The sequence below is a fragment of the Elgaria multicarinata genome, chromosome 2 (genome assembly GCF_023053635.1).
Source record: "Elgaria multicarinata webbii isolate HBS135686 ecotype San Diego chromosome 2, rElgMul1.1.pri, whole genome shotgun sequence".
In the NCBI taxonomy this organism is placed as follows: Eukaryota; Metazoa; Chordata; class Lepidosauria; order Squamata; family Anguidae; genus Elgaria; species Elgaria multicarinata.
The window spans coordinates 146,415,296-146,442,701 of NC_086172.1; the positions used below are offsets into that span (position 1 = coordinate 146,415,296).

The following is a 27,406-nucleotide window of genomic DNA, read 5'->3' on the forward strand; positions in this document are numbered from 1 at the left end:
GGTGATTTGGATACTTTGAAGTTGTTAAAAGTTGTTAAAAGCTATAAATAATTAAAATTTAGTTACGATAAAACGCCGCATGTAGAGGATAAGGTAGAGTAGCCACATAAATAAAGTTCCTCAAAATCCAATGAGAAAATACTTCCGGAAGCTCCCACTCATCATAGTCATCCAACAGTAAGCCATTCCCCCAAGAAAACAATTTGATGCTCCGTCTAAAACAACCTTCCTCAAAAAAAAAAAAAAAAAAAAAAAAAGATACTCCCAAAATTGGTCCTCAGAATTTTATGCATACTCCTGATCTTTCTGAGACACACACCAAATAGCTGGTTATTGACGGAATCCCTTAATCCTTCCCAAACATCTCAATCAGCCAGACACTACCAAAATGAACAAAGATGCTTTTGCATCCAAACTGCAATTTGAAAGATATTATAAAGGAACAACATTAAAAGAGAAATGCATGATGAAGAGATATTATCAAAGCGATATTTTAAAACAAGGTGCTTCTACAAACATCCTAGCAAAAGTCTGTGAAATTAAACTTTAAGGGGGGTGGGTGAAATCACAACATTTCCCCATGGAGAGACTATCCCACACTAACCACGGAGATTCTTCTCTTGCATTCCAAAAGACAGAACACTCACCTTGGCTTTCAAAGCATCTGGAGACTGCTGTTGAATGAAAAAGGGGACACTGAATCATTGGTGTGGTCATGAAAGATCCCTCTAGATGCTGTGCCACAGTCACTGATAGGGGTGTGAGGGAGGCCAAGAGCAGCCAATCAGCTTGAGGAAGACCATGAATATGCAAAAACAGAGATGCACAGGTCCAGTCCAGTTAAAGAAATCTCCCCTTGTATATTCATGGCCTTTCCAATACATAGGAAGGCTAGAGACACAATAGCTCTGAAGAGAGTTAGAATTTGGAAGGAGCTTGAGAAAAGCATCACTATCCATGGTATATACACACATTTATTTTATGCCATGGTCAAACACATTTTGCAGGTTTTGAAACAAAACAAAAACATGCAAAACCTATTTACTAGAGGCAAATGTGGGATGAGCGTCTACACATTGAGCAACAATGCCTCTTTCCAATCACTTTAACTGTCCCTCAGATCTAGTCTAACCAAAGCAGAGAACATTCATGAGGCTTTGTGTGGGCAATGTTGCCTCAGATCTGACCTGAATTGCATTGGAGGGAAATAAAGCCATGCATGACTGTTGTCTCAGATAAACCTGAGAGCAGTTGCTGTAGTCCCAGCCGGTATCAGCAATATCCACTACAAAGGAAAAGGAATGAGGAGCAAGTTAGAGGGCCCATACTACAAGATTATGCGGGCTGCATTGCTTAGTTGGAATTGCATTTATTCACTTATTTGTTCTGAAGATTTATCTTTCAAGTGATCCTCAAGGTGGCTGACAATAAATTGTAATAAACACACATCAAACCTTTGTCCTCCTGGCCCCTGCAAGGAGCCAGAGTATTCTTCTTTTCAGCTCTGCAGTCTCAAGACAACTGGCAGGTGATGCTGACTATTTTTTTTCTGGCAGGGAAGGAGTAAGCAGCTCCCTCCGGCTACTCCTTCTCTGGATGATGGATGGGCCCAGCCTGGTCTCCCCCATGCTATGATGCTCTCCCTGGGAGGCAGTGGTTGCAACCTTCCACTTGGTCTCCAAGTGGATAGCAAGTGCGAGAGTCCCAACTCATTTCACACGTACTACATGCACCATGTACGCAAGAAAGTATATATGATGCCCAATGACTCATTAGTGAGATTTATACTCTGGAAACTTTGAGGGCAGGCAATATTTCCATATATTAATTTCCGCAGCTGTCTTGATGTTGGTCACTATTACTCTCATCTTACTGCTGAAGGAACAAGTGGGACTGAAAAAGACTGAGCTCCTGGCTGAAATCGAATGGGAAAGCAGTCCTTTCTACATCCAGATCCAATATTAATAGTGACCTATGTTTAACACAACTAGTGCTCCCTTTTTCAATAATGGCAGGACTCTTCCGGGAGCTTTTGTAGTGTTTGTCGCCTTCTGGGGCAAAAGAATTGCTTTATTTACAAATTCATCCTCTGCCAAAACTTAGTGTCAAGTTTATTTATTTATTTATTTATTTATTTATTACATTTCTATACCGCCCAATAGCCGGAGCTCTCTGGGCAGTTCACAAGTTGGACACGATTCAACACCTTCTCATAGAGGACACTCTTCTGGCGGGATGGGTGTGTCATTTCAGATGGCCAAAGCTTAATGTGCAATGCATACTTCCAATTCATTATTTGTAATTGCCATCTGGGATTATGCCATATTAATGTTGTGCAAAAACAAGTTTTGATTGGCAAGAATTGTATTGGATCTTGAAGGGGACAGTCCTCCAGTCATGGAGATATATGATATGGGGTAGTCCAAAGTTTATTTTGTTCAGGCAAGGACATCTCAATTTAGTTTCTTAGTAAATGTACTTATTTACTTCCTGTTTCGAACTTCTGTGGAATTAAGGTACTGGGCAATAGTAACCTACTTAAATACTGTGTCTTATCCAGCAAGGCCCTTCTCGGTATGCTTGTGCATTTAGAGGCGATAGATATGGCAAAAAAACTGTACAGAATTAGGGTGAAATCCTATGCATGTTTAGACAGAAGAAAGTCCTACGATTCCCAGCATGGGCTGGGGAATGCTGGGAGTTGTAGGACTCTCTTCTGCCTGAACGTGCATAGGATCGCGCCCTTGGTGTGAAGACGAATCTTCATCGGGATATTTTTTCCCCCTCTCCTCTGAAGCGGAAGTGAAAACTATTTCTATCTATTACACTTATAGAGAGATATTGTATACTGAATAATTCTTGATGGTTTAAAAATTGTTCAAAATTTGTATTTAGATATATGTCGTCTGTGTGTGCTATCTATAGCTTTTGCACTTTCTAAAATGTTTTTTTTATGGTTTTAAATTGTTGTGAAACCCCCCAGAGAGCTTCGCCTATGGTGGCGGAATAGAAATATAATAAATTAATGTATGAGTTAGAAAAAGCGCAAACACCTTTTTTTGCAGCTACCTTGTTGGCGGAGGGGGGCAGGCTTGAGGCCCGGGGAAATACTCTCCTGGCTTCCTCCATTGTGTCCCAGTGGAGACCAAAAATGCCGTTGTGTCAACTCGGAAGTTGAATGCCCAGTGTGTGTGTCTATTTATTGTAAAGTCTATGCCGACGGGCCCCGTTCCTCCCTCTCCCGTCCTCAGGATGCTTCGGCTCATCATCACCTTCCTTGGCCCGTTTCTTCCTTTGTGCCCCGCTTAGCCGCAATTGGTACGGCCCACTTTGCCCTGCCCCTGTCGCTAGCCACGGTTGGTCGATCCCAGGCCGCATCCGGCCTGCGCCGGGCCTGCTTCCGGTGTGCGCCCTGGGGCTCATCCTACTGCCGCCGCCGCTGCGATGCTGTTCCTCTCTTTGGCCCGGGCTCGTTGCCTCAACCGGGTGCTCGGCCGCTCCTTCTGCGCCGTTCGGCAGGTACCTCCCGGGGAAGACGGGGAGGAGGGCGGCTACCGAGGCCCGGGGGGCATCGGCGGGTGGACGGGCAGGCGGGCGCCAAGGGCAACGGGGGGACGCGGGGCAAGGAGCGCGGAGGGGAGAGGCCGCACTCGCAGGTGGGGGCTGCCCTCCGTTTCTCTTTCCGGCCCGTGACTGCCTGAAGCCCCGAGCTGGGTGTTGAGGACGGGCGGCGGCTCCGGCTTCCTCTTCTAACCGGAGTGTCTCTTCGTAGATCCACGCCTTGCTCAGCGCACCCTTTGCTCAGGGCGAGACAAGCCGGGCAGGAGGCGACGTTTGTGTCTGGGGGGCTCTCGGGTGTGTTGGGGCTGCTGCAAGGCTGGATCGGGGCGGGGAAACTGCCTGGCGTGAAGGTGGCTCTGAAGGTTGGAGCCTCCAGTGACATCGTGAATATGTGCTCGTGTGGAAGCGCGTGCGCGCGTCCGTGTGTGTCCCTGCATGCAGAAGTGGTCTTCCATTGCACCCAGATTTAGTAAAGATCAGTTGTGACGGCGTGACCCTATTTGCCCTTGCACCATAGATGTCGGCAAACGAAGCCCTTCCCCCTCCTAAATGCAAAGCAGGTGTAACCCGCCTTAATATAGAAGTAAACTGCTCATCTGTTTTCTCTATTCTATATAAAGTATGAGTAACGGGATCTTCGTTAATGATCGTCACCAACGTTGCACTGTTGCAAATTATTACAGTGACAATCCGGTTTTGTATTTGTGTAGCAATATGTCTTCAAGACAAATTTCCATTGGCTCATTTACAGCTGGCTCATTCAAGCTCCTTTCAGCCCAGCTGATATTGCCCGTTGGCAGCATCCTCATTAACTGCTGCTAATCTCTCTTCACTGGTATTTTTTCCCTTATTTATTATTCCATTTAAAATAGAGGAATTGCTATGTTTTTTATATTTTCAGAATTTATAAAATACAACAAAATAGGGGAAGGTGTAGCAGAAGGTATTTGACTTTTATAAAAACAACAACTAAAATGCCACTGGAAGAACTTGAACAAAAAAAGGAGAGGAGTTTCAGGGAAGGAAATGTTGGTTGCACTAAGTTAAATAAAGAAGAGTGAAGACGTTTGCAAGGCCAAACATGCTGTTTTGTATGTTAAGAGATCAGAACCAGGGCATGGACAACGTAGGATTGTTGCTGCAAAAATGAAAGGCAAGAACACAAGATGAATTCAGACTTGTGGACTTGATTGATTAGGTGAGAAACTTAGATTTCGCTATCAATGAAACAAAGAAGGAATGTAAAGGAAATGATATTGGTGTGAGAGACTATTCTTCTTGGGAGAAGAGCTGTTTGTATTGCTACTGACGTCACTCTTGAACCATCTGAGGAGAAGGGAAGCTAAAGTATATCAATAAGTTGTCTGCAGGTAGAAGGAATAGCTGTAAGCATGTTAGAACTTAACCACTAATTAACTTCTTGAACTATGGCTAGAGCTGAGACCTGTGTTCTAAATATTACTTTATATGTACCATTTTTACCTGTTCTCCTTACTACTCTACTATGGGAATTAACTAGTACTTGGCTTTGCTCCATTTAGGGCTCCAAAATGTGTGTTCTCTTGAATGCATGACATTCCAATAATGGAAGTAAAGAAGAATAACATGAATTAACTTGTGTACACAAATAACTGTGGAATATATAGTCTAGGGTATGTGTATGATTACATGTTGCAGTGGGTAGCCATAGTCTGGTATCAGTGGTTTATCTGTAGTTTGTTGAGAAGTTTGTGGAGTGGGGGGTGATAGGATGATAGCTTCCATTTGATGCTCCAGAAACTGATGTAGCAGATCATAATAGGAATTCCTTCCGGATTATAAATATCATTATGCTATCCCATTCAAAGAACTTTATAAACTAGTGTGTTTCCTCTCAACTATGATGATTAACATTTTACAGGTTAAGATTTTACAGGACTGAGGCTTAATGATTGATTTTTGTTCAAAACTACCTACGGTATAGATTTGACCCCAAGGATTTGACCCCACTCCTTGCACTGCTGCCTTTCACTGTACCAGACTCCTATTGTTGTACAAGGGTGATACATAATTGTCACAATGTCACAACCTTCTTGATTGGCTCAAACGTGCCAAAAATACTTCTTTGGCATGATCTATGTTTTGAAAGCTGTTTTCACTTTAAATACTCCAGAGTTAAAGTCTTAGGCTTCATGATAACTCAAAGGAAAGACTTCACCTAATACCAGTGACATTCTTGAGGGTTGAACCTAAAATCCAGTTGGTGTAGTATGTAACAGTCATATCTCAATACTTAGCTACCATATCAAATAACAACACACGTGGTTTCACCAAACCATTTCCATTCTTCTTTAAGGCTACAGCCTTAAAAACACATGTGGAGTATTTCCCATTGAATTCAGTGGAACTTAATTCTATTTATTTATTTATTTATTTATTTATTACATTTCTATACCGCCCAATAGCCGGAGCTCTCTGGGCGGTTCACATTCTGAGTAGAAATGCATAGGATTGCTCTGAAGGTCATCCATTTTGTGAACGTAAGAGAGAGCAGCACATAGACAAAGAAATGTAATCTCTTGTATATGATTGTGTAAAAGGGTGAGATGTTAACTTGTGGCTGCTTTCTTTGGCAGGCATGGGCAGGGTAGGTGCATCCTAGTGTTGTGAGGAATCATTATATGGACTACTGAGTCTGAGTGTTTTATTACCTAGTTTAGAATGTGTGAATTTGAGTTTTATTACCTAGTTTTATTTACCTAGTTTAGAATGTGTGAATTTAACTCCACTTTGAGTTACTTCTGACTATTTTTTGCATTTGTGATTGTATCATTTTTCTCTTTGGCAGGGGAACTGTCCGCAGGGGAAACGTTCACTCCCTGGTGAGTCTTATATTTGGGGTTAATAACTCATGCTTTTCATAATTCCTGTAAAAGGAAGTACTTCTTCACACAGTGCATAGTTCACAACCACAACATGTAGTGATGGCCACCAGTTTGGATGGCTTTAAAAGGGGGTTGGATAAATTCCTGGAGGAGAAGGCTACTAGTCCTGATGGCTATGTGCTGCTACCAGTTGCTGGGGAACATGGGTGGGAGGGTGGTGTTGCACTCACGTCCTGCTTGTGGGTCCCTGGTCAACAGCTGGTTGGCCACTGTGTGAACAGAGTGCTGGATTAGATGAACCCTTAGTCTGATCCAGCATGCCTCTTCTTATGTTCTAATTAAAAATGCCCTCCATTTTAATTCCCCCCCTTAAACTAACTATTTAAGAAGTTGTTACATTAAGGATGAAACCAACTGCATATTTCTATAGGGAAATCTGACAGTCGTGTAGAGTAAATAGCCAACTTACTCAACCAACAGATAGGAGCATAAGAAGGTGCTTTATAGTGAGTCAGACCACTCACTGGTCCCTCTAGCCCTGTATTGTTGACACTGACTGGCAGTGGCTCTCCAGAGCAGTTTCCAGCTCTACCTGGAGATGCCGGAATTGAACTTGCAACCTTCAGCATGCTAAGCATGTGCTCCAGCACGTAGCTACAGCCCCACCTAATAAGATCTGTTTCTAGGCTAGAGTAATTGAAAGTGATCATGACCCAGAGGAAGCATTAACCAGTTTTTACCTTCCCTGGTCATTTCTGCTTCCAAGAATAAAATTATTCACGTTTCTTGCACAAATGTTAGGATGCGTAGGTGGGCGAGCATAGTTTTTCTGACCCAATGACATAAGGGAGAGATTATGAAAAATGAAAACTAGTCTCATGCATTTCCCATTAATTCACTTCAGTGAGGTTTGGACAGGAGAGATTCTTTATTTTTGCACAAAATGTTTACATCTGGATTAAAAACCCAAATGCAAGAGATCTTAGAGGTAATGCTGATGTAATGCTTCTGCTTGAACAATTACTTTCTGAGTTCATCCAAAAAGGACATACATGCTGAAAATTTGTATCAGAGTGCATTAGCCTCTATTGCTTTCCTTCGATAATTCCTCAGGTGGATCCAGCAGGTATCTAGAGTCTTGCTCATGGGGATTGTTTTGGGGGAAAACATGTTGGGTGATTCATTCTGGCATAATTCTTCTGTGCATAAGTACTCACAGGATCATTGCCACCTGAGTGGAAAATTAGTTGGAATTAGTGCTTTGTAGGATTTTTATTCTTTCCCTATCATTGTAATTGTACTATCAGTACTTCTCTTTCCAGTTCTGTTTTGACAATCAGTAAGTTCTGCTTGGTTTCTCCAGTTGAAATCTGAGGTTTCCTGTGTTTTCGTCAGTGATTGCAGTAATGTAGTCTTAACTGATTTTGTCCATATGGCATTTCCAATAGAACAAGATTTGTGTGTAGTAAACTTTATTATTTATTGAAGTGGGGAAGGTCATGGAATGTGAAAAGTTAACTAGCCATTTTCCCAAAATGCAGGCGAATAGAGTGATTCTAGTGAAAATGTGGTGGAGTTCCCTAAAATACTCATAAACCTTTCAAGACAGAGCCAGTCTTATGCCAGTGCATTCTTTATTTCCTGATAGACATTAATGTTATCATTCTCTTTGATCAACACTTAGCTTTCTGACACTGGGGCTGGTTTAATCCCATACAAAACTGTATGAAGATTGTTGAGGATTCGGATACTAGTTTAGAAATTTATGGAGGTTATCTGTACCCAGTGCTAACCAGCAACTGACCTTCCTATGTTTTATAACCTTTAAACCTTCTTGCCTTGGTCCATAAGCTTCAGCTATTGGGTGGTATAGAAATGCAATAAATAAATAACCGTGGTAAGTGACCTAAGATAACCAGATTTCTAGTTGAAATGTTTTCTATTTCACAGGTGTGTCGCGATGCCAGGGGCTGGCTTATGCCAACAGCAGGAAGCATTTGTAAGTATACAGCTTACAAAGTCAGTGCATGTAAATTGCCACAATATTTTAAGGTTAACAATGGTTCTTAGTTACATTATTTACGTAGGTTTGAGCAATTTGCGGCCTTCCAGATGTTTTGGCCTACCATAGCCAACATAGCCAATAGTGAGACATGTTGTAGGCCAAAATCTCTGGAGGGCCACAAGTTGCCCACTCTGTATTGTAGTTACAGAGGGAGGTAGATGTACTCTGTGCCCCCCAAAATCCTGCACCAGAGTAACTCACATTCTGATCCAAGAGTAGCAGTACTGAATTACATAAATAATCTAAATTAAGTAGCTATGTGTATTTGATTATTTTGCATTACTAAGGGCACATTCCTATGAAGATTGTTGAACTCAGAGGCTGCTGAGTATCCAATGCAGGGTGGCTAGAGCATGGAGATGATCTTCCCCTCTGCTCTCCATCTGTCGTGCATTTCTGCTAGAAATTTTAACTGTCTAATAATGGTGCTTCAGTGGGGGAGGGAAGGAGGCTCGGGCAGCCATAGGAAATGCTGTATGGTTGATGCTCCAGTCTCCTCCCCACCTCACCTCTGGGAACACCCCCATTTGCTGTCTCCATGCTCCGTTCTCAGCACAGAGATGTAGTCAAAACCATGCTGGCTTCAAGGAGGAGGAGGCAGGGACCATGGTTTCTGGGCTATGAGGCCTGATCTTGGAACCCAGAAACCAAGTAATCCTGTGTATGTATCCCCAGACACTGTCTTGTGGGACGTAGGATTGCTACTTTATTTTGCTAATCAAAGAGGAGGCAACACTCTAGGAAAGATACTGAAACCTTGATCTCTGCAAGTCCTACTCGATCCGCCTTTGTTATCACATACACAGTTCATTGTTTGGAATGATGGTGCTATGTCAGTCACACTTGAGCTACCTACTGCAGCGTTCCCCAACCTATGCCCTACAGATGATTTGACTTCAGCTAGGCTAATAGTCAGGAATTCTGGGAGTCGTTGTCCAAAACATCTGGAGGGCACCAGGTTGAGGAATTGTATTCTGCATATGAAGGAAGTACATGAGAGATGCTCGAATGAGACTTTTTGTGAAGCTGTGCTAACCTGTTCAGACAGTGGTATTAAATGTGAGAATAATCACTAAAGCAACTTGGGGCAGTGTGGGTTGGGCCTTTACAATTCCTCTATGACAGATGGACAGCCATCTATCAGGTGTGTGCTTTAAGGTAGATTCCTGCAATGAGCAGGGGGTTGGACTTGATAGCCTTGTAGGCCCCTTCCAACTCTACTATTCTATGATTCTATTAAATTTTAAATCTCCTAACACATGCCTTTCAGCCACTGTGGTACTGGCTCAGGATCACCCCAGAAATAGGCTCTCCCTTTGTCTAAGTTCTGGGCCTGAACTCATGTGCCCCAACGAGCAAGTTAAAAATATTGGCTGGCAGCTGTTTGGCGTCCAGCCACCCAAACGCAAAATCTGAACTCTTGTAAGCTTCCTACTGATCATCAATGATCTTTTTCTTCTTTCTTGCTCTCCAGGGTAAATGGCTCCCGCGTCTTCACTGTTCGTTATTTCAGAACCACTACAGTGTGCCGTAAGTAACTGAGATGCCTGCAGCTGATGCGGTGTGCGGATGTCTGCTGTAGTACACATAGCCTTGCCTAAACTAGTGTGCAGGAGTGCAAACACATAGGAGATTGTATTTGTGCTACTTATACTGCTGATTGTTAATGTCTTTTTGGAAGTTGGACTCCGGGATGTTACGTTGCTTTCTGACCTTTTCCTTGCATCTCATTTCAAGCATTATTGTTTATCTTGTGACATCAACGTAAATGGTGCTGTGCAGAAAAATATGAACCTAAAAGGCAGTCCACTGTCCTAAGCAGCTTAAAATTTATGTTTCCACAGTGTGGGAGAACATGGCCATATTTGCACATCAAGCTATCATTTGTGACATGAACAAGGGGGAATGAATCTTAAGGTCGCTTATGGCCCCCATCAGGAAGAGAAAGAACTTGGAAGCTTTCCCTTCCGTTTCTGTTGTGTCATCAGGACTGACAAACTGTGGTTAACGTTAACTGTGGTTAGTTTCAAGTAAACCAATTTGAAACCATAGTTACTAAAGCTGGCGTGTTTAAACTAAGCATATTTAAGATTAGCCACAGCTCCACGTCTGAGTGACACAGCAAGCTGTGGTTAAGCATTTTCTGTTGTGTAATGATGTAGTACCTTATTTCATCAGTTTCACTGAGGGCTTTCCCAAGTTTTAGAATTATGAGAGAGGGTGAAAAATATCCAAACAAGAGGTGTGTTTTAGGCTATGGTTTGGAGAGAGAGCTGGCACCACCTAAGAATATAAGAAGAGCCCTGCTGGATCAGACAAGGGTTCATCTAGTCCAGCATTCTGTACACACAGTGGCCATCCAGCTGTCTGCCAGGAAGCCACGAGCAGGACATGGTCCAGCAGCACCCTCCAATCCATGTTCCCCAGCAATTGGCTTGTGTATATAGACTTACTGCCTCTGATACTTGAAGTTCATGGAGGGAGTTCTAGATATAAGAACAGGAGAGGGCAACCAAAAGTGGGCTGTTGGCTAGATGACCACCCAGCAAGCCCTACACAGACCAAATGACATCATTTGGTCCCCAGCGGGTGTTGTGAGAGCTTGTCCACCTGAAATCAGCTTTGCTGTGTGTGGATCTTCTCCCCTCACAGAAAACCCACACACAGCGAAGCCACTTGGCCTGCCCTGCGCCTTCTCCCATTGGGGAGAGGATGTAATGCAGGCTCAGCTTTATGTTCTCAGGAGGTACATTGGGAGGATGATCCTCCCAGCATGTCCACCAGGAACCTGTGTGTGGGCCTTTTCCCACTGGAGAATTCAGAACCTCTGCAGGGCAAATGAGGCTTGCAACCTGGGAGTTCCTGTTTCCTGTATAAAAAGTTGCAAGGAAGAGTGTGCAGAGTCATTTAAGGGAGAACTTGCTTTCACTTTGTGATTATTCCCATGACATCCCTTTCTAGAAATGGCACCTCTATGGGATATGAGTGAAATGACTAAATGTGAAGTGTTTTACTACATGTGCATGTATACGTGTCTTCTGCAGGAGAGGAACTTGTTACAGTGAACACGCCAGCATTTGCAGAATCAGTCACAGAGGGAGATGTCAGGTGGGAGAAAGGTAAGAGGCTGCTCCTCTCCTCAGTCATTAATTGTGTGTGTGTGTATATATATGTATATGCACCCGCCCGCATACGTTCTTACACACACATACACATTACTTGGTCTGTTTTGGGGAAAGGGTGGAGTTATAATTGGGTAAAGGAGCTCTGGGTATTCTTATTCTTTAAGTAAAGGCTGATCAAACTTATCCTAGATTACAAGGTCAGTCAAATGAGCTATGCCTGTCTAGCCCATTATTATGACCTTGCAAGTCTATCATGAAGGTACATGTAAGGATTAAGGCTTGCTGTGAAGCATTAGTGTAGGCTTGAAGAAAATGGCAGAGCACAGCTCCTTAATTTTGTTCTTTTCTTTGTTTAGCTGTGGGAGATACAGTAGCAGAAGATGAAGTAGTATGTGAGATTGAAACAGACAAGGTAAATGTCCTGTTTTTCTTTTATTATCATTATAACACACAGTGTGAGGATCCACCTCTATTACTTTCAGAATGGGTAAACTAAATATAATGGATAGTCACAAAACCTAAGCAGGCACAATCACTTATAAATTATCCAAAACTTGAGCTTTTGACTAAAAAAATGGTCTTGATTTCAATTATTGCCTCCAGTTCTGGGCACCACACTTCAAGAAGAATGCAGACAAGCTGTAGCATGTTCAGAGGAGGGCAACGAGGATGATCAGGGGTTTGGAAACAAAGCCCTATCATGAGAGACTGTAAGAACTGGGCATGTTTAGCCTGGAAAAGAGAAGATTGAGGGGAGACATGATAGCACTTTTCATAAGGTTGTCACACAGAGGAGGGCCAGGATCTCTTATCAATCCTCCCAGAGTGCAGGACACGGAACAATGGGCTCAAGCTACAGGAATCCAGATTCCGGCTGGACATCAGGAAAAACGTCCTGACTGTTCGAACAGTATGATAATGGAAGCAATGACCTAGGGAGGTTGTGGGCTCTCTCACACTAGAGGCGTTCAAGAGGCAGCCGAACAGCCAACTGTCAGGGATGCTTTAAGGTGGATTCCTGCATTGAGCAGGGGGTTGGACTCAATGACCTTATAGGCCCCTTCCAACTCTATGATTCTATACTTGCTAGCAGCTGGTGTATTCTGCCTTCATTTTCAGGTTGAGAGTAAATCAATTCTCTTTACTGGGCAGGGGTGGGTGGGCTGACACTATACGTCTTCCTTCAGGGACTCTGGACCTTTGAAAAGCCCTTTTAAATGATTCACTCTCCACTTTCTACATGTGATGAAATACCAATGGTTGATTTCCGGTGTGATATATATTCTTCAAGATGCACGATGCTGTGTTTATTTCATGACTTTTGCTAAATAGCCAATTGCATTTTCGGATTTTTCCTCTTCAGGAGCTGGTCCCATTTACTTACATATGATTAGTGCTCAACCCATTTATCCTCTATTTGCAGACATCTGTGCAGGTTCCAGCTCCGGCAGCTGGAGTAATTGAAGCACTTCTGGTCCCTGATGGGGAGAAAGTGGAAGGAGGTACACCTTTGTTTAAACTCAGGAAAACTGGAGGTAAGTCAAGGTTGTATAACTAACTTGATCATTTTCCTTTTCTACACTGTCACAGCTACCAATCAGTTTAAAATAGAAAATGATGGGGTTTTGTAGTCCATCCATCTCTCCATCCACCCCCAAAATATTTGGATGCCTGTGTAGATTCTGTAGCTGGACTGAATTCATAGAATCATAGAATAGCAGAGTTGGAAGGGGCCTACAAGGCCATCGAGTCCAACCCCCTGCTCAATGCAGGAATCCACCCTAAAGCATCCCTGACAGATGCTTGTCCAGCTGCCTCTTGAAGGCCTCTAGTGTGGGAGAGCCCACAACCTCCCTTGGTAACTGATTCCATTGTCGCACTGCTCTAACAGTCAGGAAGTCTTTCCTGATGTCCAGCTGGAATCTGGCTTCTTTTAACTTGAGTCCATTATTCCGTGTCCTGCACTCTGGGAGGATCGAGAAGAGATCCTGGCCCTCCTCTGAGTGACAACCTTTCAAGTATTTGAAGAGTGCTATCATGTCTCCCCTCAATCTTCTCTTCTCCAGGCTAAACATGCCCAGTTCTTTCAGTCTCTCTTCATAGGGCTTTGTTTCCAGACCCCTGATCATCCTGGTTGCCCTCCTCTGAACATTGTACATATTTGATTGTACATATTTAATTGACTTCCTAAGTTCTGGCAGCAGAACTTCATACTAAAGTTTTGCAATTCTTTACTGGCAGTGTGGGAACGCATTAGATTCTGTGACTTGTTGAAACAGATTTTTGGAGGAGGTTGGAATACGGGAATATGCGATTCACAAGTAGTTCCTGCTTTTGTGCTCATGGGAGCTACTGCAGATTTCCAGAGGTTTGGATTTTAAAGCAGCAGTCAGTGGAACTTACTTCTCACCATCTGGTTGGTGACTGCTGTTTCGTGACCACAAGTACTTCCAGAATGGGCCAAAAATGAGGACCGCCAAATCTGAGGCCTTCCCTGAAAAGCTGTAGGCTGGGGTGCCCCAGGTTGAAGATGGAGATAAGGAAAAAAATAATATGAAAAATTAATAGCAGCAATACTTGTTAGAGTGGAGCATACCCTAAAATAGGGGCATGCAACCTACTGCCCTCCAGATCCTTTGGACTACTGCTCCCATAATCCCTGACCATTGGCCATACTGGCTGGGGCTTATGGGAGTTGCTAATTAGGCTTTTGTTTATGTGCTTATATCCTGCTTTTCAAAGCAAAAAGCCTTCACAAAGTGACTTATAATATTAAACTGGTATAAATACAAATCAAAACCATAAAATTAAATATAACAAACAATATAATAAAAAACAGCCATTTAAAATAGGGGTCCAATACTGCGAGAAAGTTAAAAGGCCTTCCAAAATAGGAAGGTCTTCACAACGCAATGAAAAACTGTGATGGAGGAAGCTTGGCAAATCTCCCTGGAGAATTGAGTTCCACAATTGTGGATCCACCAGTGAGAAGGTTCCAGGTTGGACCCAGATTTAGGCATGTACATCTGGGCTCATGGAAGCAGGCATCCCCACCCCTGTTTTCCCCATGGCAGTTTGTCTAGCCCCGTGAAAATGCTGCCCCGTTGAATGGGCTGAGCTTTGGTGCATGGGAAGGGCAGAGGTCCCCAAAAGTGTGTGATGGAGCACTTTCTGTCAACATAAGGCTGATTCTGAATCTAAGCCCCTGTCTCTAGGGTCTTCCAATCAGCTCTTAATTAATGACAGGCCTGAGAACATGGCTTCAGATGCCAATCTCAAGGTTTGGGTAGTGTCATGTGGGCATAGGTGGTCCTGGAGATGACCTGGTCCCAGGCTGTTTTAGAGCTTTAAAGGTCATCACCTGCACTTTAAATGGAACCCAGAAACTAATTGATAAAATAATTTGGCCCCTGGACCTTTCTGCCTCGTGAACGTGTAGGCTCTGTAAAGCTATGCCATTTTAAGGGTTAATTCTGTGGTGCTAGCCATTAATGAGACAAGGTAGCCACCTCAAGATCATGTTGATATAGGCTCTGCACCCCAAAGAATGCTTTTCTTCAAGATACGGAGAGAACCTGCTCAGAAGGTCCGTGGAAAAGGTATCCCTCTGTTAAGTTCTGTTTGCATTTTCTTCTGTTCTCTTGTCATTCAGCTGCACCCGCCAAGGCCAAACCAGCAGCAGCCCCTACCCCAGAGCCTGCGACTCCCGCAGAACCTGCTCCGGCAACACCTCCCCCTGCAGCACCAATTCCCACCATGATGCCTCCAGTGCCCCCGGTGTCAGCACTTCCTGTTGATGCTAAACCAGGTGAGACCCAAATCCTCTCTTGTCCTCCTTAATGAGGCCCCTCTTCCTGACATAGCAGAGGATCAGTCAGAGCTGAAGACTGGAACTATCTGAAGATCCTGATTCAACAACGTGCTTCAGGCATCATCTCCCAAACGAGTGCTTCGTCTCTGCCTCAGATGGAGTTGATCCATTGCTTGCTGGGACGTGGACCCTGCTCTCTCAGTCCCTTGACACCTTTTTTTCCCCACTTACTTTCAGTGTCTGCAGTAAAGCCAACAGCAGCTCCTGCCGTCGAACCTGGGGCCAGCAAAGGTGCCAGATTGGAACAACGGGTAATTGGAGGTTTCTCAATCGGATGCGGGGCGGGAGTGGATGGCCACCATCTAGATAAGGCAGGGTAGTATGGAGCTGATCGAGGCTCTCATCTTGGAGGAGAATGGGTTATCCTACGTCAGCTGGAGCTCTCAAGCACGGACCCCCCTCCACTGGCTGTGGCTGGTTGGTTGAGGCAGAGACATTTCCCCCCACCCACCCTGAAAAAAATAATGAAAAGCCTCCACTCGGAGCCTCATGAGATACGGTTCTCAAGTTGTGCTGTATGATTTAGTGGGCAGTGGCTAAATGCATGAAGTTCTTGGTTCATGAGCCCTGCCTTTCCTACTCAGTGTTCTCTGTGGTAGTGAGGGTCAACAGTGTAAATCTTTGGCTGTGTTACCAAGCTGGCTGCAGTACTGCTCTTGTGAATGTGTGAACTCTGGTTTGTTTTACAGTCCCTCCTACTGGCTTTCTCACTACTCCAACCCATGAACCTCCCTTGAGCACAGCTTTTGACATGTATCAGTTTGAGCCCTGAAGCCTCTGGCATCACTTGGTTTTGCTGTTACTCAGCTGGGCAATCTTCCAGTCTCTAGCTGACTTCTGGGTTCATTCCTCAAAAAAAAAGTGTTAGGCTCACTAGGGCAACCTGTTCCAGTGTGTTAATTCGGAAGGGAGGCACAAGGTCTCGGTGGCTTGTTTTGGCATTGTTGCAGGAAGAAGAAAACTTTTCTGCTCTCGCTTTCTGTTCCGCTTCAGGTGAAAATGAACAGGATGCGCCAGCGCATTGCTCAGCGCCTGAAAGAAGCTCAAGACACATGTGCCATGTTGACCACCTTCAATGAAATTGATATGAGGTAAGGACCATGCTTTCATTTAGTGTGAGCAAGTCTGAATCATTCTCTGTTTCAGTAATGGGAATGTTGGCTCATTGGCATGCCACATTCCAGTTCTCATTGAACTTCCTCTTTAAAGTTGAATTAAAGTGCCAGGCTGGTGGGTTTTGGCCAGCTCCTTGGGAGTATTTTTTATGGTAGAGAGAGAAGCTGGATAGCACGTGTTAGGAAAGAGGCATCTCCAACTAGCAGAGGCATAAAATCTGGCTACTACCTCCAGTTAACCCACAATGTTCCTGTGTGGAAGGCTGTATTGTATATTCCGATCTAGGTAGCTAATGTATAGAACTGAGACTTTTTCTGAGCAAGGACTCTTTTAGTGCAGCTTAACCGAAAGGCATTCCCGGAGCTCTCACCCACCCTGTCCTTTCTACTTGGGGGTGGGGAAAACCAACTGCATTCAAGCCAAGTGCTTGTGCGGCCTGAGCACTAATGGCTTTCGGGAGGGGGAAGCTTATGTTTCAGTGCATTAAGGGAAATGGTGCCCAAATCAAATTGCCCCATGAAATCCTATCTTGCTTCTTAAGACAAAACATGTAAATATTTTGTGCTTGAAATAATAAGGTTGGCAAAATAGTCATGATTGGAGAGGAAGTGCTGCAACATATCTCCTTTTAGAGGCTAATGGAGGTGTCGCTTTACTCTGGCCTTGGGCTCTTGTTGCAGCCAATAATTTGTTTTGGATTGATTGCCCCCAGCCCGTATGCCATGGACTCGACTTGCAAGGGCCTAGGCCAAGGCCTTTTGCCTCCCCACTGGGGGTCCATGTCTGCTGTGAAGCCTGCTCATGATGGCTTCCTCCTCTCAAGCCACTACTTCATTCCAGCAGCCCTTGTATCTTGGGAGGCAGTAATGTCTTTGGACAGTAATCCTAGCTCTAAACAAGATTAGGCAAAGGAAAACAAACAGTCTAAACCCAAAGGAGCACTTCTACTTGCTAAAAACTGCCTCTGTAAAGCCATACTGTCTGGGAGATGGAAGATGAAGGTTTCAACTTCAGTATCTGCCTAGAATTGCTAAGACAAAGTTGTTTAGTTCAATTTGTGCGGCTGGCTTTTGTTCCAGTAAGAGAATGATGGCAATTTCTATTTTCTGTTCTCACTTTAAAGATGTTTCTACGACTGGGTTTGGATGACACAATAACCCATGATGGGTTAAATAATCCACGGTGGATTACTGTGCCATGTGGCGGGATTTTTTCAACCCATGGTGGGTTATTTTGCCGAAATAACCCACACAAATAACCAGCGATTTGCAGAGAAGGTTATTTAAACAATCATTGGTTATAGTGTCGTGTAGAGAGCACCATTGGTTATTTTCGTTGGCTACAGAGTTGCTAGGCAGGAGCAGTCAAAATGGCGACTGCTGCTCTACCCAAGCCAGCAGAACTCTGTTTTTGGCAGCAAGTGATGATGGGATATAAGCAGGAGGACTGAGAGAAGGAGGGAGGGTGTGGGATGAGTTAGTCAACGCACCATGGATTAATAAGCTACTCACAGTTGCTTACAACCAACTCACGGTTGGTTATTTCTCTGTATGGGGAGTACCCACGAAATAATCAACTGTAAGTTGATTATTAACCCACCGTTGACATATCGTGGCATCCGAACACGACCAAAGAGTCATTGTGTTGGGAGCCTCCAAAGGCCATACCCCCAAACTCATGTTACATATTTGTTTTGTTTTTAATTTTGGCCAAAGAAATTGAGTACAGAGTTTTCTTTTAGATCCTCATTTCATAAAATGACAGTTGAATTCCTCCAGCGTAGGTAGGCAGAGCTTTATTGGAAACGCAAAGCTCCTTGCCACTTCACAGTAAACTTTACTCTAAAGCTTTATTCTGTTGTGTCAGACCGTTTGTCTTTCTGGCCCCTGCGCTATCTCCTCTGACTTGGCCTCGGGACAGAGATCTCTCCTAACGCTCCCATCAGAGACGTTTTTCTGGTTCCATAATAGAAGCCTGGGACCTTTAGCAGAAAGAGGTGCTCCCCTCACTGAGCAATGGCCTATTCCACCTTTCATCCAAGTGTATGGTGATAAAATCACCATGATTAGGATAGCTATAGGAATTTAAAGTGTGCGCCTGCCTGGCAATTCACCTTCACATCTGTGGTGTGGGCCGGAAAACGTTCTGTTTCATAAGTCCATTAGTAAAAATGAATGTCAATTGCAAATACAATATTAGGCAAGTTTAGCAGTTTCAAAGTTGTGGTCAGTGTTTTTCAGGTGATGATCCTTAGCAAGTATGGGAAGAATACATATATTTCACTGAAATATATATTTATGTCTCAGAGTGAAGTGGAATCAGTGGCACTTCCGGTTTCACTGTCACATCCACCTTAGCAGAAGAGAGTTGAACTCTGTTGAAATAGATGAGTGGTTGTCAGCATATTGTGCACATTTCTTTGGGCTGCTAAAATTATTTAGTGTAAACAGTTTTCAGTATCTTTCCCCCCCTCAAATTTAAACAACGTAAGGGAAGTAAATGCTTTTGTCTTTAAATTTGTACAAGCATTCCACTGAAAAAAAATTCTACATAATAAAACATTTGTAGCACACTAAGCGTGCTTTAATTCCACACACGCGCTCAAATATTTCAGACCAAATAATACTTGAGGTGAATTAGGACAAAAAAATTAACTTGGGGTACTTTTTTAAAACTTCATTGTTTATAAAATATGAGTTTTTTTAAAAAAAAACCTGTGTTAAATTAGATCTCTCAAGTCTAGAGCATCAAAACATTTTCTGATGCAAACTGAATTTTTTCCAGTCAGGTGAACTTAATTTGAATTGGAAAAAATTCACATGCAAACTAAAAATGTATATATGCAAATGACCCTATACAAACAATCTAATTTACATGGGGAAAATTCCGATTCAAAATTTTCCAGTAAACCCACGTCGCTGTTTCACATGGGAGAAGGCCTGGAGCAATTGTGTACATTTCAGGATAGTATACAACAGCCTGTTTTGACAAAGCTCCTACGGTGGTCTTCCACAATCTAGTGCCCTCTGGATTTGTTGTCCTACAACTCCCGCAATCTCCATCCTGAATGTCAATTGGCCATGTTGTCTGGGGATTGTGGGAGTTGTAGTCCAGAACATCTAGAGGGCACCAGGTTAGGGAAGGGTGTAGCAAGGAAAGGTCTTGTTTTCAGCTGTATCTCTTGAGCATTCTTTCAGTTTCAAAATGTTATAAAAGTTTTGTGTTGTATTCTTGAAAAAAGCTGTATTGTAGTGTTCTGTCGGACTTTAACATCAGTATTAATCTCTTTTTTAAAAGAAGTTGGGAAGGGGTGTTGGAAATGTTGACATCTCTTGGAACATCTTAAAGTGGAAAGTGTGTCAATCAGTCTGGATTTCGAATCTGCAGGGTTGGTGAATGGTTTCATCTAGTCTTATAGTGCGTGAAGCTGGCATTAGCATTAAAAGAATTGCAAGCCATGTTTGATATGTGGGTTGGTCCCACAAATTAGCTATAAATCAGGCAGGATGCACTGCAGATACTGTGCCAGTGTTGATACAGAAAGCAAGAACTTTCCTCTCACTTTGAATACTTCTAGTCTCTGGTAGTAAATGTTCTTATGGCGTTTGCAGTAACATCCAGGAAATGAGAGCCCGGCACAGGGAGACCTTCCTAAAGAAGCACAATATGAAACTTGGATTTATGTCTGCCTTTGTGAAAGCTGCAGCCTTTGCCCTGCAAGAGCAGCCCGTTGTGAACGCAGGTGAGAAGAATAGGCCCGAGTCTCTGAGATGAAGAGTGCCCAGGAGTGTGCATGAACAAGCCTCTATGGGAGTTGGGATTGTCAGGCCTTGTGATGAAGTCATTTCCAGCTGAGAGTCTTTACTCTACCACTGGCTGTATTGTGGTTGGATTAACTGCAGTTGTTATAAACCCTCTGTCAGCAAAAAGTTATTCAGGTGGTGATGGAGGAGAGAGATTTTGGATATTTGCACCCAATCTAAATCTGCTCATTTGTAGTTAAGGCACGCATCACCATATTCATCATTCTGTTGGTCTTACTGGGGAGATAGTTGGCCTCCAGAGATTAAGATGTGTGCCTCTGCAAAGAGACCTAGAGACTTAATTGCAGCCTGAAAATATATATTTCCTCCAGTGATCCACAACTCTCTGTTTGGCTTACTAGCCAGTCTTTATTCGTTCTTTTTGACAGCTTCTCCCCCCCCCCAACCTGAAACCCCCCCTCCATCTCTTAGCATATGTCAAGACAGAGGGATTTCTTCCATTTCTGCTGCGGTGTGGAGAAGTGATGGAACGGCAGGGTTTTCTCCTGCAGTGGTCCAGTGAATTGTCTTGTGAACAGCACGCACTGTAGCACCGCTGAAGTTAAATGGGTTATGGACCTGGTCAATAATTGAATGAGAGATTGCTGGGAATTCCATGTAAAGTCAAGATATACATAACATAAATACTTTGCCCAAAAAAAAAAAATCCTGTTGTTTCTTTCCTTATCCAAACTGCTGCAGAAGTAAGAAGGAACTCCACTGGTCTCCCAAGCCCTGTAGCTCGCATAGGAGGCTTGGAAGATGGACAGAATTTCCTCTCACTTGGGTGGAGATTTGGATAAGATAAGAAACAGCAGGGTGGACGCCTACTGCTTCTTATCTTGTCCAGGCCACTGTGTAAAGGAGACAAGAGTCTGCCTGGCCCTCCAAGCTTCCTGACAAACTCAGAGGGTTTGAAAGAAAGAAAAAATGGAGTCTTCCCTCACTTTTTTGAGGGCAGAGAAGAAGCAAAAGGAGAAATTCCTGAATCTCCCTCTCCTCAAGCACAACACAGAGAGCGTATTTTGGAAGCTTTTCTCAATCTGTTTGGTTGGAGGGTCGGGGCACTTGCCCGTTGTAGCCTGGTGAGTAGTGGAAGCCTGATGCTTCTTCTATACTTGGTAATTCAGGCTTATTCTCCTCCAGTGCTGATCCTCAGTGAACTGAAGGAAGAGATGTAAAACAAGGGTTGATTCTTGCTGCTGTGGGGCCACCTGAGTAAAGCCTTGACTCTTGGTGTTGCTTTATGTAACAGCCTGCTTTTCTTTCTCAATCTAGTGATTGATGATACAACCAAAGAGATTGTATACAGGGAATATGTGGATATCAGTGTTGCGGTGGCAACTCCTAGGGTATGTACTGTGGGAACGTCTGTGGCCTGGCCCAGCCTGTAGCTCAGGCTGACTGCGGGGAGGGGATTTGACTAGCATTGGGTCCTCAATCATATGAAATGCCTCTTGGGCTTCTCTAGCCCTACAGCAAGGGAGGGCACTTGCTGCTGTCCAAAACTCCAGGTCAAAATGGGTGATCTGGGCATGAGCTAGAGAGGCTCCTCTTCCTGACTTCCACGACATGATATGCCAAGAGGTGCTGGGAAAATCTGTGGCTGTGGCTCATGTTCATAATAAAACACAAGAACAATCTGCCTGATTTGTGGCATTAGTTCACCATCATTGCTTAGACACAGGAGTTTCACAAACCTACGTTTCAGCAGAGGATGCTACTTGAACACAAGGCAGTATCCATCTGGGGCCTTTAGTGCCTGGCCAGCCCAGCTGGCTCCAGTCTGCGCATGGGAGGCCCCACCAGGTCTGTCCCGCAAGCTGCCCGTACTGCTTGCGCAACACAACATCACACTTCCAAGGGCAAGCCCCCAAACATGCAGGGACACTCATTTCCAGAAAGGCAGAGGCCCCAGTCAGATAACATCCCTTTGAAGAAGAGTTCCTAAGGCATCTGGTATCCCATCGTGTGAAGGCAAAATTCTGCTTGTAGTAATAGAGATCCCTGATACTGAGTGATGAAGCCAGGGTAGTTTTGGCCTATGCATTGTCTCTTTCCTTAGAGTAAGGGAACTGAGTCCAGCTCCATTTTTCTCAAGGTGAAACTGGAGGCCCGGGGGCTCGTCTTTCAGAAGTCACACAGTCCTGCTGCACTTGAACCATTGCTGGTTCTAATTACCTCTTTCATGCACTGACTAACATTAATAGAATATCCTACTAGCAAAGCCAATTTTTTGGGCTGTGGGAGTGACAAAATCACACCTGACAGCTTACATTTTAATCAGCTCTTGTTGTAATGTTTTATGACAATATGGATATTGTGTTTGACTCAAAGATCTTTCTTGCTTATAGGGTCTCGTGGTCCCTGTCATCAGAAATGTAGAAACAATGAACTTTGCTGACATTGAGCGAGCGATCAATGAGCTGGGAGAGAAGGTAACGGGTGATGAGTGTGATGGAATCCCAAGGGTGAAAACAAGATGGATACACACACACACACACACACACAGAGCTTTCTGGTGGGGAAAGAAGGAGATAGCAGGATAAAGGATCTGGTTCAGCCATTTGAGAAAAAGAAAAGGCAGCAAAAGAAAAAGCAAACTTCCACAACTTGGTGCCTTCTAGATGTGTTGGACTGCAGGTTCCATCATTCCCAGCCAGCATGGGAAATGATGGGAGGTGGAGCCCAACACACTTGGAGGGCCCCAGTTTGGGGAAGGCTGGCCTAAAGCAATGCATCTGTGGAGCCTCCGCTTTCAGAAGCCTTAAAGTTCGAAGATAGGTCCCCTACTAGATCATAACAGCGATCGATCTAGGCCAAGATACTGTTTCAAACAGGAGTCAGACAGATTCCTCCAGGGAGCCTACAAGCAGGACATGCAGCCAACAGCCATCCTCTGTCATGCCCCAAAGTTAATCTGGCCCTGCTGGACCCAGATGTCTGGCAGACCCACCACCTGGCCTTCTTACATATAGTGCCTCGAAGCGTGGGCACGTCCATGGAGACGACATGGATAATGGCTGTTGATAGACAAGTTGATGGAGGATAGATGCACTGTTTTAAAAAAGCCACCTGTCTAAGCTTGTGGCCATCACTACAAGTGGTTGCATTGGACAAAAAACTCTTTTAAAAATATTAATAAATGTATTATTTTTGAAAACATTACTTTACAAACACTTCACTGTGATCTGCTTAAGACATTACTTGTTTTTTGACATTGACATTGTGAACCCTAAAGGCTATTAAAACTTTAAAAAATTGAGACCTATCAAACAGTAAACTCATCTAGACATAAATAAATCGTCAAACAATAAAGGAAATGGCTTCCATTCCTCTACAAATTTATTTACCCTGTATCTTCCCTGCTTAACCTGGAGAATCCATGTAATTTTTGCTTAAGGTTGCTAGACAAAAAAACATCTTGATGGTTATAGAAACCTGCTGATGGTATGAAAACAAGTTAGATTTTCAACTCCTCATCAATATGAGGGGGCGTCTTCTTAAGGAAGCGTGTCTAGGTGCTAGGAGAGACCCACAAATTCATCCTGCTTGTCTTCTCCTGGACGCAATGCAGCAACGCAGTTTAAATGTTTGGGAGTGAGAATGAAGATCCCCTCTCAAGTACTGCAACCAAGTTTGCTTTTGTTCCTTTTCTACATGCTCATAAATGATACGTTAGGTAGTTGTGAAATAGGAGGTAACCCTCCCCTTCCTTAGAATCCTGGTCTATATGCCCTGCATTGAAAATAGGCCCATTCTGGTAAGCCTTAAACTGCCTGAACACACGGTTTCTGTTCCCTCACTTCTATCTTGTTGTGTTTTGACTGTGCTGAACTTGATAGCTCCTTCAGCGTTGAAACTGAACTTTAGGGGTCTGCGCCTTTCACAGTATTTTTGCTGGCCATTGTGGATTGGAGAGCTATCCAAGGTGCCCACATATTAGCAGTGTTGATAGCTGGGAACCAGTATGCCTTTTTCTCTCTCCTGCTCACCCACCCCTCTTCATGTATACCAGCTTAAGTCATTTTTAAAGTTCCTGTTCTGTCTCGTTTCAGGCCCGCAAGAATGAGCTGGCCATTGAGGATATGGACGGCGGTACATTCACCATCAGTAACGGCGGCGTATTTGGGTCCCTTTTTGGAACGCCTATCATCAACCCCCCTCAGTCTGCTATCTTGGGCATGCATGGCATCTTTGATAGGCCTGTTGCTGTTGCAGGCAAAGTATGTACTGTATGGAAGGTCCTGGCTTAAGGGCCATTTAAAGATCATCCTAGCAGCTGGGGTCTGGCGAGCGGCGGCCGAAGCGGACTCAGCTGGGGCCTCGAGGAGCCGCTCCTCAAAGCGTGGCATGCCAGCTTGACTCCTATTCCCCAGTCAAGGAAGGAGCAAAGCTGACTGAGCCACAGCCTCAAGGAGCCCTCTGGCCAGCCACAGCTCAATCCCTCCCCTACCCACACGGCCTCATTCAAGGTGGGCTTGGGGGATCCATGAGCTGGATGGTTGTCTGGGAACCAGATCGAGCCCATGGTCCGGAGGCTCCCCAACCCTGCTGCTGGGGAGCCACATTTTTGTAACTGGCTCCTGCGCGGCTGGGAGAACTTCTAAAAGACTCTGCCATATGCACGCTGGAGCTGCTCATGGCAAAGTAGTTCAGGGATCTCCAACATGGCTATAGTAACTTTTAAAGGACCCTTTAGTCTAGTTGAGTGGATGAGGAGAAAGTGTGCCTTAATCAGGAGTCCTGCCAAGTTCCACCGATTAGAAACCTTGACTCCTGGGAAGTTCCTCAGAGAAGATAGGGGTCTATTTGGGAAAGGATTCTGAGTTTTAAACAGGATGTGTATGTGCAAGGGGGGGGGGGGTTAGAAGGGTTTGTTTGCAACAAAACCCCAAATTCTTTAATGGAAGAACCCTCTAGTTCAGGGATATTGACATATTTTTGAGGGGTGCTTTCTTGGGTGTGCCAGGGCAACTGGAGTATGTTAACGTGGGTTTAAAATGTTCCTTGCCTAGGCCTTGAGGCAGAGGATTCAAGTGACTGCCAAAGGAAGTGCTCGGTTTTAATGATGGCATTTCCCTTCTTCTAGGCTGAGGTGCGACCAATGATGTTTGTGGCCCTGACATACGATCACCGGTTGATTGATGGTAGAGAGGCAGTGACTTTCCTGCGCAAGATCAAGGCCGTCGTAGAAGATCCTCGTGTGCTGCTGCTTGACCTGTAAAGGGCAACAGCACTTTTCCTCCCCATCCAGTAGAGCAAGGATGCTGCACCAGCAGACAGAACAGAGGGCATTCAGAAACCAGCAGGGCTTCATTCCAGTCTCCTCCTCCTCCTCCTCTCTAGTGACAGGAGGTGCTTTGAAAGGAACCCTGAGGGTCGTGGGCTGCCCACCTTTTCTGCCTCTTCCAAAGATGGTTCACTTACTTCCCTGGACAGACAAGCAGATGTCATGGCCTGTTCAGACATAGCCTACCACTTCCCCCCACCCCTCCTTCTCACTCAAATCGATCTAGTCTTGCCTCTCTTTCCAACATCTCAAGGGAACAGAAGCTACCTGCTGCTTAGCGAAAGCTTCCCTCCCAAACTGGTCTTGCACAGGATTTCAGCTTTAATTCACTTATCACCTGAGGAGGCTGCCAGAAAAAGGAAAGGTTGATGCTGGGTCTCTGCTCATCTTGAAGGCTCTAGCTGCCTTGCACAGAGAAGCTAGCCTAGGGTCCTCTAAGCTGACTCTGTTGCAGTGCCTGATCTTATACGCCTCCAGCAATGGAGAGTAAATCTTTATTCCAGCCACCTTGTGGTTTTTTCTTTTCTTTTTTTTAACCTTACCAGGGTTGAGGCACTTCCAGGGGCTACTTGCCTCCCCAGCCATTTTCTACACCCTGTATGACTAGCTGAGAGGCAGTTTTAAGGATTGTTTTTGGGATTCTCCTGCATCCTGTCCTTTTAAGAGCAAGAAGGTGGTAGTAACTACTCCAAGTGGGGGAAGGGTAAGAGCGGTTTCTCGCATTCTGACCTCCAGTACGGCAGAATCGGTGTCCCTTCTGACCATCAAGTCCAGCTTGGGTTGACTGGTCCTGGGAATAGAGGGAGGTAACAACCCTCTTGCAGCTGTCCTGCATCCCCTCCAATGCTCAGTGGATGGCTTCATCAAGTTTTTGTCTGCAATGGTTTGGCCTGATTGTCCAGTAACGTGGGTTGGGACTAGATTGTCGTGTGAGGCATGTATCCTGACCCAAGACTGCTGGTTCATGGGGACATATCCTTAGTACAATAGCGTGCACATGTATTGTTGAGTGAGAGGGTTGCTAGTGCCTGCAGGGTTTATTACTCGTGTCTGTCGCACAGAACTTGTAATTAAAGTATTTAACGCAACAGATTTTAAACAAAATAAAGCAAGGAAATGATGTGCGTGCGTTGGGTGAAATGCGGGTGTGGGGATAGGTTTTAAAGTAGGGATGTAATGGGGTTAAACTCTAAAGGTGTCTCAACTGCTTATAAACACAAAGGAAAGGAACATGAACTGAATTTATCCTAGGTCTTAATACAGGAAATAAACTCTTGATACCTTGCTTCTGGGTAGTAGAATGGCCAATGTGTCTACATGAGCTGCCTCATTCTAGTTCAGTTCATGTATACAGCCAAATTATTGGTGCTGTGTGAAGAAGCCATGTCCTTAGATACTCTTAGCATTGAAACCAAGAAATATCTTAAACCCAATTCAGATTAATTTGCTATCATAGTTTGCATGTAAACCTTAGTTTACCTGGTTCAAATGTGAAAGCAAACCATGATTTCAGTCTCTGCATCACAGGGTTTTCTCCTCTGGAAAGGGTTAGGATATGCTTACATTCTTTGTAAACACACTGAAAATTTTATAGCTGTCCCTTTAAGGGATCTGTTAACTAGATAAACAAAAGAGCTTGGGTTCTCTGAAGGGACTGTCATAGCAGGGATGGCTATAGCAAATGTTACCTATCAGACACTGGGCAGAG

General features: G+C 44.3%; 2 protein-coding genes across 2 annotated transcripts in view; both read left to right on the forward strand.

Moving 5' to 3' along the window:
• The window catches only part of FCF1 (FCF1 rRNA-processing protein), a 173,353-nt gene that overhangs the window by 104,320 nt on the left and 41,627 nt on the right, over positions 1-27,406 (forward strand). The window lies entirely within an intron of this gene.
• Positions 3,378-26,850, forward strand: DLST (dihydrolipoamide S-succinyltransferase). The gene is made up of 15 exons (XM_063117872.1): positions 3,378-3,519; positions 6,389-6,422; positions 8,376-8,424; positions 9,965-10,020; positions 11,535-11,609; positions 11,972-12,027; positions 13,039-13,150; positions 15,268-15,423; positions 15,664-15,737; positions 16,480-16,577; positions 20,214-20,344; positions 21,684-21,757; positions 22,760-22,843; positions 24,464-24,631; positions 25,498-26,850. The coding sequence occupies exons 1-15, from the start codon at positions 3,445-3,447 to the stop codon at positions 25,630-25,632; spliced, it is 1,377 nt and encodes a 458-aa protein (XP_062973942.1). The 5' UTR covers positions 3,378-3,444; the 3' UTR covers positions 25,633-26,850.